The 11,638-nt window shown below is 43.4% G+C and overlaps 3 protein-coding genes across 3 annotated transcripts; all 3 read right to left on the minus strand.

Moving 5' to 3' along the window:
• Window positions 1–2,077: 2,077 nt before the first annotated feature.
• Window positions 2,078–2,864, minus strand: DFL_005570 (uncharacterized protein; the record flags this gene model as incomplete). The annotated part of the gene is made up of 2 exons (XM_067634848.1): window positions 2,078–2,605; window positions 2,814–2,864. 2 exons carry the CDS (start codon window positions 2,862–2,864, stop codon window positions 2,078–2,080), a joined length of 579 nt encoding a protein of 192 aa, XP_067489337.1.
• Window positions 2,865–3,948: 1,084 nt separating this feature from the next.
• On the minus strand, window positions 3,949–5,139 carry DFL_005571 (uncharacterized protein; the record flags this gene model as incomplete). Its single annotated transcript, XM_067634849.1, has 1 exon — window positions 3,949–5,139. The coding sequence occupies one exon, from the start codon at window positions 5,137–5,139 to the stop codon at window positions 3,949–3,951; it is 1,191 nt and encodes a 396-aa protein (XP_067489338.1).
• Window positions 5,140–8,613: 3,474 nt separating this feature from the next.
• On the minus strand, window positions 8,614–9,584 carry DFL_005572 (uncharacterized protein; the record flags this gene model as incomplete). Its single annotated transcript, XM_067634850.1, has 4 exons — window positions 8,614–8,634; window positions 8,693–8,750; window positions 8,822–8,862; window positions 9,171–9,584. The coding sequence occupies 4 exons, from the start codon at window positions 9,582–9,584 to the stop codon at window positions 8,614–8,616; spliced, it is 534 nt and encodes a 177-aa protein (XP_067489339.1).
• Between the last annotated feature and the right edge of the window lie 2,054 nt (window positions 9,585–11,638).

Here is an 11,638-nt window from a genome sequence, read left to right on the forward strand (position 1 = left end):
TATTGGAACTTTGAATTTGAGCAAACTAGGCTTAAGCCTGGAAGGCTGTGAAAGACCGTTCAGTGACGCCCGAAGGCAGCCTAGAACTCTCTATTTCAATGTATACCAGGAATTCGACCAGGGTGTATGTGGCTGAAGTCCCTAACCCGCAGAGCACAAACCGTAAATCCTCGGAGCTTTCAGGTAGAAAACGCATGTAATACGCAATGTATGCATCGTATAAAACAACTTGATGTATCCTAATGTTAATAACCCCAAAGGTCCAATTGAAATTAAAGCCATTACTTCTCGAACATTTCCCTACAATATATATCGGTACTTTGTAGTTTCGGCTGCTGATCGAAGGATTCCAATTGCAATATTGATCTTCTAACGCCAAAATATCATATCTGTTTCGGTTGGTGAAATCAGTGAGTATAAAATATACCAAATGCAAAGCAAGATCCGATCTTGAGTTATAGCGCTAGCGCTTACACCTATACAACGAACGTAGGCGCAATCAGAGTCATCAATCAGCTCGACACCACCCTTTCTCGTCTCTACTTCAGAAGTTGCTTTGGCTATTTCCCCAAAGAGATACCAGCTGGCGACCCAAATTCCCTAAAGAAAATCAACTTGCACGCAATTTCATTCGACAAAATTATCTACAGGATCGATGGCTCGAGGAACCACATCATAATCTTTGACGTGCAAGGCTCCGAAGAGCCTGGGAAGATAGAAATTCTCAGTCGACCCAAGGCAGACAGATATTATGAACGAGAAGTCGGAGGATGCCAAAAAGCTTTTTGATTGGAGGAATCGCGAGCCGATTAAAGGAATTGAAGTTAGCGAGTGCTATAAGGCTGAATATGCCAGCGATACCGAAGTCTGGATGATCTCAGCCAAGGATTGAAAAGCATTATCCTGCAATTCAACGGTACCGTCGCCTCGTGATGGTTATTTCAGAAGGGCTGAAGTCTTGAAGGGGATAGATTCAACTCAGATTTTGGGGTTCACATTGGTGTTAAAAAGTCTACATTTTACAGGTCATCCAACATTCATGGATATATTTGTTCGCCCTGCCCGCGCCTGACCAGCCTAAGTTCCCTGTTGTGGTAAAGCACGTCGAGTTGACATCCGATCTCTGAGCCTCATATTCCGAAATTTTTTTTTTTTTTTTTTTTTTTTTTTTCGCAATTTTATCATATATCAATTAGGGTTCTACCAAAAAACAATCCAACCTGCAGCAATCAGGATTCGCATGTGAACTAGAATCGCTATAAGGCAGAGCGGGAATCCACCAACAATGTTTTTCCAATGCGGAAATTTCTAAATATACACTACTCCTAATCAGGAGTCTGCTCTTTTTGCCAATCTCCCTTTTTGGAGTATCCTATTTTGCAACATTGAATAGCGTTGCGTATATTCTAAAGAAACGATTAACCGACCTCAAGATGCCCTTTGACATTGCTCTTTCCTATTTAATTGCTGAAATGTTAGTAAAATTTTAACTTTGATTTCGATTATCACAAATCTATGTATCAACTTCGTACTCCGAAGTTTCAATTCCTATCTCTGGCAAGCTTTATCGAAGGTAACAGCTTTGAGGCTTCTGGGCTCTAAGATCATGTCCAATTACGAAACTATAAGCGCTACTTATCCACACCAGACACTGGATCTAGATAATTGTACGTAATATGAATGCTGGAGCGCTGAGATGAAAGGCGTGAATTCAAACTCTTTGATCTTACGGGTAGGATATTCTGATAGTCAACCTGTAAAATGGGCCACTGACAGGTTTGATAGATACACGAACGAGCCTCGTAAATACACGAAATGGTTCAGGAGCAATATATTCGAAATGAATACAGATCAAATATCGCAAGGGAGAAAAGGGAGCGACGGGATTCAGGCCATAACAAAAACGTGGATGAACGAGGGGAGGGTAGTGGTACGAAAATTCGCGGAAAGAGGGAACAGGCACAATCAATGCCGAAAAACAAAAGGGAAAGCGAAGTAAGGAGTTCTGGGATGTGCTAGTATGAAAACTGATATCGAATCGCCTTCCGTCAAAATTTGCAAAACAGCGGATCATAATTCAGAATCTATCTCTCGGATCGCCTCCCCATCGCGGGGTTAGGTCCCTCTTTATCGTATTCATTAACTTGATACCTTCTGTGAGCCTACCGAGATGAGGCTGAAGCTTTCCTGATGTTACACTTTCATACTCTTCAGCAAACATTCGGGACGCCTGCGTGATGATACTTGTAGCGAAGATAGTTTGAGGTTGGGTAGCAGTGATGGAGTTTAGAACTTCTGAGAGATGGGTTGTTTGGTTATCCTCACTGATTGATTGAGAAATCGGTATGTTAGGTCTAGTTTCGACAGTTTCTAGGACAGGGAGTAGAGGGTCCCGATCTTGTAACCTCTCGCAGGCTTTCTCGAATCGGGTAATTAATGAAGCAATATTATTCCGTGTATTCTTGAGTGCCGGTGGTTCTCCAAATTGAAGATAAAATGCTTGTTGATGATGGAGAAATGGCAGCAATGCCTCTTTCGAGACATCGGTGAGGCCAAGGTAGCAGGTGTTCTGGAGATCAAGCATGTCGCGTCGTATCTTGAGGAACTTGCGTAAACTTAGAAGGTACGGTAAAGAAGTATGACAAGTACGAAATGTCCAGGCAGCTGTGCAAGGTACGTTTGGGAGAGTGATGCGAGTGTAATCTAGCAGAGAGATAGTATAGACTCTAGGTGACTATGAAGCAATTTCCACGGTAGATATCCGGATCATAAAGCAACCTCCTCAAGGCAAAAAAAAAAAGAAAGCATCTTACCTTGGATTTTGATACGCACGTCAAGTGTGTACGGGTGTGACAGAGATGCATATGCGCATGACAAAACTAACTGGAGAAGCGGGACAGCATACATCAAATTCGCTGTCAGTGAATTTTTTCTTTAATATTTTGATGAATCAGAAACATAGATGGCGTTATAGAACAGAGGCATACCCGAAATTACGGCTAGAGGATACATACCTCATTTTTCGTGTTGGGCGTCTTCCGGGGGTATCTTATTTCTTGAGAATGCGTGTGGTCCTGTGTCTCGTATCACGCTGGATCATATCATCTGGCCACGAATCCAGACGGTGCGCCCTCTATATAGCTCTATAGCCTTAGCCCCTGGATTTCAATCCCAAGCCTGAAAGTCCGAACAAAGTATCATAGATATCTACAGGGCCATAGTCGAAAGTTTTACGCTATCGAGAGCACAGTTATGTTGTCTTAATTCGTTAGGAATTATCAGAGTATGCATATGCTTCAACACTATACGCAATAGAAGTATACCATATTCTGGAACTTTAATTCGAAGGATCGTGGGATCAAATTTAGTATGAGAATAGAAGCAACGTGTGGGGATTTCATCAAATAAACGAAAATTAAGGGAGTAACCTCAACCAAACCGTACCGCTTGGCGTGGGATGTGAATGTAACTCGCCTATAGTTCCTCCCACCACCACCACCACCACCACCACCACCGCCTCCTCCTCCTCCTTTTCTATATAGACTTCCAACAATCATTGTAATTTTTGGATGTAAAGACAAACTTCCGTGTTTTAAGAAATAAATGTTTGTATGTATTGTAGTGGAAATATGTGGTCAGAGTGTTCTGTTGCATTTTTGATATGTTAACGCATCTTGGCATTCTTGTTCTGTAAATCGGTTTCCTACCGGCGTTCTAGGTTTCCTTTGGGGAACTAATTTTCCTTTGCTCATTCATATACACCTATTGTATTATTATTTTATTATTCACATATATATTATTCACTTGTCTTTCTCTCTCAGCTTATAGGCAGGCATACCGCCCACTGCTCTATACCGTCCATTTTACCTATGTATAGCTGGTAGTCTCCTAGAGACCATATTACTACCTCACAGTATGTCCGTATGTACTCACTAGTACATTAACAAGTTAATGTTTAGACTGGTCACATATGGAAGCTAGCTCATCCTCAAACTCCTTCATATCCTTATTGGCCACTTTCGGGGTCTTACGTCTAATTTGTTTTCGTTTGGTTGAGTTGGTATCCGAGGATATAAACTGTGCTAATTCATCTAAATATTCCATATGGTTATATGACTTTAACTTTCGCAAAGTCATGCTGCCAGCGTCAACGAAAGGGCCCAGCCCGCTGGAGTTGCTCTCGTTGAGCTCCATAGCTGGGATCTCCTGCTCTCCGGGAAGGGGCCCTGGGGCCTGCTCCGTGTGTGTTGCCTTTGAGAAGGTATCATCGAAGCTCAGGTCCGAATGGAGGCTAACTGTTGGGGCACATGATGATGATCTGGTTGGAACTTGATGTGTTGCGTTGGGAGACTGTGATGCGGCTGTGGTCTTGGTACATGCAGCTGCAGGAGTAAGTGCATGTGCTGGGATTTGAGATTGCGAACCATCGGTACCAGGATAGTTCGAGGGTGATTGGAGAACGATTGTTGGCGGTGTAATATCAATCTCTGTTAGGATGCTGGTCTTCGAGGTCGAAATCTGATCCAGATCATCCTCAGCATCGAGGCCTTTCAGGTAATCCCAACACCATACAATGTCTTGGCGTTTGTTTGGCTCCATGACAAGTGTCTTCTGGATCAAATGAAACACGCCCCGCCACGCATGATAAGGAGTAGCCGCATCGGCTAGCCTTTCATGATATGACTGGAACCTATCAATATCATTGTAGTCAACTACTCTGAAATTTCGAGGGTCTTGGAAAAAGGACAACAGCAACACGCCGAATGACCAGACATCAAGTCGATGACATTCATAGGATCTTATTTTGTCGGAATCTTCGGGTTCAAGATAGACTTCCGGCGCCGCCCAGGCTCGGGAGCCGGCCGTCTCATTGGAGAAACGACGACGAGTAGCTAGTTCAAAATCGCAAATCCTTAGGTTTAGTCTGTGCCGACTAAAAATAAGGATATTGGAGGGCTTTATATCTCGATGAAATATTCCCTTAGTATGAAGATATCGGAGCCCATCTAAGATTTGCCTTGCGCCATCTTCTTTCTTCTGCGTGTCCCAGACTGTGTAGTCAGAATTGAAAAGATCCCCTTTGTCGGAACATTTGAGAATCATGTATACTCCAAAGTCGGTCTTTAGGATATCTTCCATAACTACAACGTTGTCCTAGACATTTTTCAATTACATGATATGTTAGAAATACCCTGACTTTCCGTAGTGGACGGGGATGTGGGTGTTTTGGTGACAGAATACTTACATGATTGCATTCCTTAAGAATAGATATTTCCCTCCTTTCCTTATGTTGGTCCTCCTTCAAAACCTCAAAATACTTCGCCATGTACATATCTCCGGTAGATACCTTTACCGCTACATATAACTTGTGCCCCCTTTCCTTGTTTTCGTGTATTATATTCCGGAAGCTGTAGCCACCATGAATGTTTGGATTGGAATCTGGCGGAGTGATAGGTGTGGCATATCCTGTAAAAGAGCCCAGAACCAGAGAAAGCCTCGCCTGGTAGGCTACATCCCGAGCATCTTGTGAAAAGATCATGTGAAAGTATATTTGCCCGAGCTGAACGTGGGTAGAATGTTCAAGCGTCTCTGTCGCACCATGTAGCCTACGGCTAGAGCCTGTCCGTGTTCCAATGAAAGTGCCGAACTCTGAAGAGTCTCTGATAAGAAGCGTTCCTGTATTCGTATTAAAATATATACGAAAGTGAGTTTGACCGATATAGCCTTTTTCCGAATCTGTAGATTCTTCTTTGAGTAAAATATCCACCATGTCCCTTTTTTTGTCACTACTTCCGAACACCCATCCTTCTGCCATATTATTGGGGAGTTTGTCAAGTGAAAGTACGATGGCTGGCCGGTTGAGATCTTTACCATTGGAAGACGTAGACCGAATCATCCTGACGTTGGAATCGTTGTATTCCAGGCATTTTTTTGCTTGAGGAGAATGGGGAAATATGTATAAAACATCGGAAGCTCTAACATCTGAGAATTTGACCTTGTCCTTGTTTTCAGGCCACGTCGAGGTCTGGTCACTGGCTTTCGCGGGAGGTTTCATTGTCTGTTGGCGTCGACACGGAAATTAGAACGAGAAGCTGGAGATTGTCGAGTACGATTGGGTGGTACTCAGACTAACGTCAGCGCAAAAGTGCGAGTGTACTAAGTAGTAATCGAATATCGAGGAAGCAGGTTGGGCGTAGGTCGACTCAACGCAATAGATCTTTCGAATTCATTTATCGTTATCACATAGAGACGGCTCTTGCGGATTATATACGCTGTAAAATTTTTAGCCGAGATGTGACCCTCGCATCGATTTGAAGATTAGCTCAAGGCATCGAGGATTGTTGTGCAAGGGCTCAATATAGTATCTGTCCTGCACTAACAAACTTAGCTTGCTGCTGGCATGTGTGGGAGCCCGTGAAAATGAGGACCCTAAGCGGCAAAACGGAGCTCTCACTCATGATGTCCAAGATCTTGACTAGCGAAAGAGCCTTCTTGGTGCAAGCATACCACCCAAGGATTTACCCGCCCAATCCAGAGGTGGACCTTCTGGTGCTGTACCCGTAGATGCTACTACAGAAATTGATCCAGCACGCTCTGAAAATGCGATATCTTTACCTTAATAGGAAAGTAATTGGAGTTATTAATCCAAACCCAACATGTTGGATAAATTGTTGTATGTTGGAAGTACTGGAAACGTTTAAACTTTTTTCTCTCATTCCCTCTCGATAGCTCATGAAGATCGATTTTATGATGTGAAAGACGTTTGTATGTACAACCAGCTCAAATGGAATATTTGAAATATGCCGCATAGCCGGTGCCGACTAGAAGCTAGGATTATTGCGTCCAGTTCTGCCTGATATATCGATATCGAAGTGATGTCGTGTTGTGAGGATGTGTGATTTTTCGAACTAGCCGCGTTGGGTACCCAACACAATCTTTCTATCATGGACGTAAAGCTGGAATTTTCGATTCTCGAGCTTGGTTAAAACAGCTAGGATGTAATCGGAGCTCTGGTTTAAAAAACATCATCGAGTTCAGCATAAAATGAAGACGCAATGGCAACCATAGTATCCCAGTTCTCTGGTGTCTGGGATGGATTTGGGCAAACGATATCAAGCTTTTGCAAGACTTCAAGGCTTGAGACATCATCGACCTGTTTCGGAAACTGCGCATTGAACCAAAAATATGTGAGCTTATGTCCAGATCTGTTCGCTGTTGATCGACTTCATGAATGATCTGTACAACCGAGAGATAAATCTGTTCGCTAGAAATCTACGGGCTGGACGTGAAGAGGGATCCCGGGGGTCTGAGCGTTGACTTCGTGAGCCTGCTTTCAACAGAGTCCCTGTGCAACGCCCTCAATTGTATAAGCTCTAAAAACCCTTCTATAATTAGTAATAGCTTGAAGCGTGGATAATTTTTTCGATTTGTTTAATTTACCATAAAGCTGCTGATGTCCTACAGGCTCTAGGATATATTTCTTTATTAGCTAATTTCAAAATCCATGACAGGCGGAACAACAAGCAAATGACTAATCTGGTGACTTGAGCCAAATCTATCGAAGGTATCTGGTGCAAGAGACTTTGGTAGACGAAAATGAGAAATCGTCCACCCAATGAAAACAAAACAACCAACAAGCCAAGTACTGTGGACACCAGCTCGTTCGGTATATCTATAGAGCCCACCTCCATGAATTAGAGTCCCAACAAATACCCTGGTGAAAAAGGCAGTATTCTAAAAGCTTCAACCCCCTGACATACTGATTGTGGATTAACTGCAGAACTTCAGCACAATATAATCCTATGAAAAGAGCAACCGCCAGAAGTTTCCAATACCGCCATTGCAACATTTCGTTTCACCGGAATCCACAATAAACCGAAGATACCATTACGGCGTAGACAAGGAGGAAAGCCGATAGATCATGGAGGAGAAAAAGAGGTCCGTGTACTCGCAGTTAATGTTGCTTAGAAGGGGTTGAAGCCCGGAAATAAATAGATAGAAGGAGGCGGCAAAGAGGTAACCGAGAGTAAAGCTAGGATCTTAATGGTTGGGGTTAAGTGTAGAAGGGAAGAAGAAGAGTATCCTGGTATGATGGCGCAGGAAATGGAACCAAGTAGATATATATATATATATATGTTTAGGGTTTCATTGTGCAAAAAAAAGAGGCCTCGAACAGATCCCCGAACAGATGAAGTGGATGGGCGATAGCCACTAATAATGAATTCATTCCTTTGGCGCCAAGGGGGCAAATATTTGGAAAGAAAATGCATTGTGTGAGATGAGAGGAGTACCGTCAATCGTAGTGTCGGCTAAACGATCGATGATAGCTGTATCAAGCGTACAAGGCAATACATAGGCGGATGTGTAAGACAAGCATCCTAATATATAGGATTACATACATTACATATGGAATTATTTAAAGAGGGAGTTTCCCTTGTGCGGAAATTTCGTTTGTGAGAGATCCCTTACGGGAGCTTTCCCCTCATGGAAAAACGCAGGTGGGATATTTCGTTTGTGGAGATATATTCGTTAGCTGTGAGCAAATATATACAGAGACGCTGCCAGACCATGAATGCCAACCCAATCATGGGCCCCTTAAGATTCCAAAAGAGTTCATGTCAATACCTCATCCTTCTGATCATCATACCAATCATAATCCACACTTACATAGTCACTATCATCCTGAAAGTACCTGTAAATATACATAGGGACGCCGCCAGATCATGAATGCTAATCCAATCATGGGCCCCCTAATATTCCAAAAGAGTTCATGTCAGTACCTCATCCTTTTAATCATCATATCATCATAATCCGCACTTACATCGTCACTATCCTGAAAGTACCTGCAAAATTCGTTTGAGACTAGTCATGCCGGCAGTTTATAGCATTTCGCATCAATCTCGCGTCAACATATTACGCAATGAAATACAGGACTTGTGAATCAGGCTTGAAGCTCAAAGCCGTCTGACAAGTGAGGTGTCGCAGAGCCTTGCACAAATAAAGCGGCAGCTGCAACGCCGAGTGGGAAGCCACCCGCGAGCAGTCACAATTTTTAAGCGAAGTTCCCTTCCTAAGAGCGATAGGCCATAACGAACGTTAACAGTATATTGACCTCATGGCAAGGTCGTGGCCGATCGGAGTGGATATCTATGTTGAACGAGCCTCGGAACCTTCGCCACCTTCTGGACTTTCTTAGAGTTCTGTATCTTGATGGGTTTCTCTGTCTTCGCGGCTTTCTGTGTCTTCGCGAGGGTTTGTGTCTTTGCACGCCTCGGTCTCAAATGATACCTCTGGCGGTCTGCCTTCATATTCTTGGCAGTATTGGTCGCATGCAAACTGGTGGTGAGGCGCGTATCTACTACATCGCAAGCATTTGACGGTTGAGATTGCGGGGTTGGCGAGGGTGAAAGAAATATCCGTCTCCATTCTGCTAAAGAAGCCTGGGCTTCTAGATAGGTAGCTTGAATAACGCTCATGATCTCTTCTTCGGAGAATCTAGGGTTTGGCTCGTAGGCGTAACGAGAAAGCTTCTGGGCGAGCAGCTCTGCATCAAGAGGTGGTGCGTTAGTGTAAGGAGACTGCATGGCGATGGTGATAATAATAATAATAATAATAATAGGGATGGTGATAATAACAGGGATGGTGACAATAGTAGTAATAATAATGGTGATAGCGATAATAATGGGTGATAGTAATGGTGATGGTGGGGTAAAGATGGTGAAGCTGAGAGAAAAGATCTATATCAGAACTCTGAGCAGAAATTTCTCGTTGTCATCACAACGCCCTGGCATTTCTGGCATTTCATTGTTATGATCAAGAACATGATTTGCTGACTAACAACAAAAACATCCAGGACATGCTTGATATTATAATACTAACGCTAGAGAATAAGGTTTCCTCCATTTAAATTGGATATTCATTTTTATTAGGAGGCCCTTTGTATATAAATCGAATACCAGCTGCTGGTTATTGACTGAGATTGAATTTTTGGCCGACCCAGTCCTCTATTTTATGTTAGCCTCGTGTCAGCAATCAAAGCCAGACACCATACTTACCTGCAAGGCAAATAAGTAGTCATTTTGCTTCCATCATTCTTTGCTTCCGCTGGTCCACTTTTTTTCGCTTGCTTCGGGGGACGCGGTGGAGCGCCCTCATTTTGGTTGTCATCATCGAGTTCCATGATGCATCGTGCTGAGATCTTGATAGAAGGAAGGAAGGAAGGCGTGTTTGTCTAGAAATGGGCTGCCTGATTAACTTGCTCCTCCATTCCTTCCTTTCCCTGAATTGTCCTAATGCCCGTCAAACCCTCGAATTAACATCATTCAAATTCAGACGGGTCGAACGTATTTATCGGTGCGACAATTCGAACCTCCCGCATGCTGGCAAGGAGAATTGTAAGGTTCAGTGCTTGCCACCATTTTGCGTTGGAATTTTAGCCTTCGTACAAGACCTTACTTAAGATTTCTCTCGCCTCAATCGCCTTTGTTTTAGGTTTGACGGTGCGTTCGGGGTCATCAGCAGCCTCAGTACTCCCTTCTAATTGTAGGTCGATTAGAACGGATGAAACAGTTTCAAAGTATTTCTCTCTCTTCTTTGCATTCGCATGCCGCTTGATTTGACTGCAGCGTTTTGTGTATCTCTTTTGGACTTTATACAGCTCTTGCAGCATATCCCTTCTCGTTTCCAATATCAATAGGTGTTAGCTTATCATCGACTTGGAGCTACATCACAACCAGGCCATGCGGCAGAATAGTATAGTATCAAACGAAAAGTAAATACCTTATACTTCAGGCAATCACCTGTCTCGCAAGTTCCACTCAAGAGAGTCCCCGGCCGCGCTGAGGTGAGGCAGCTTATAAGTATAATTAGATGCATTTGGATGCGGTATCTTTCATGCGGATACCTGAGGTTGTCGGCAGTCCAAGAGAACTTTATGAGCTAATGCCAAATGTTCATAATCGTTTGCATCGAATTTATCTTTACGTTGGCCTCTACCAACCAGTGGGGAAAGGACATAAAGTATCGAGGTTTCGATGCAGCCATGGCGAGGACCCCGGTTGGGGCTAAGCCTTGGGGTAAACTAGAGGCAAAAGTTTCACAGGACCTTTACTAAGCTATTAGCCAACGGTAAACCTCTCGAGATCTCGAGGTTCTATTTGGTAGAATCCTTACCCTTCCCATAAGTTCCAAGCCGCAACATGTCGTTGCTTCGTATCCACAGCGACCAGCTTCTTCCCCAACTTTGCTTCGATGCCTTCTGTGGAAGGGCTATCAGCAAGCAAGGCTAGAGCAGCATCTATAATGCTTGAAGAGGACAATACGACTCGAGGGTGACGGGTTAAATAACGAAGAGCGTTGAGAAGATAGTGCCAATTGAGGTAGCTATCGAGTAAGTAGCTATAGAAGGAAAGATATCCTATTGATAGGAAATTTAAGTGGTGTGTGCGAACGATATTAGAGAAGGGCGTAGTAGAACTTCAAAGAGGATATTAAAGGGTATCAGGCGGCCTTTAAATATTAAAAGCTAGTCTAGCATACGAGTGCTCCGCTCAAGAATACAAAGCGCTGACTAATTGAAGCATGAAGGAGTTCATTTCCCTAGTCTTCGAAAGAAAGGCTCATACACTCGTAGTGGCCC

Source organism: Arthrobotrys flagrans, assembly GCF_004000055.1.
Source record: "Arthrobotrys flagrans strain CBS H-5679 chromosome Unknown unitig_9, whole genome shotgun sequence".
In the NCBI taxonomy this organism is placed as follows: domain Eukaryota; kingdom Fungi; phylum Ascomycota; class Orbiliomycetes; order Orbiliales; family Orbiliaceae; genus Arthrobotrys; species Arthrobotrys flagrans.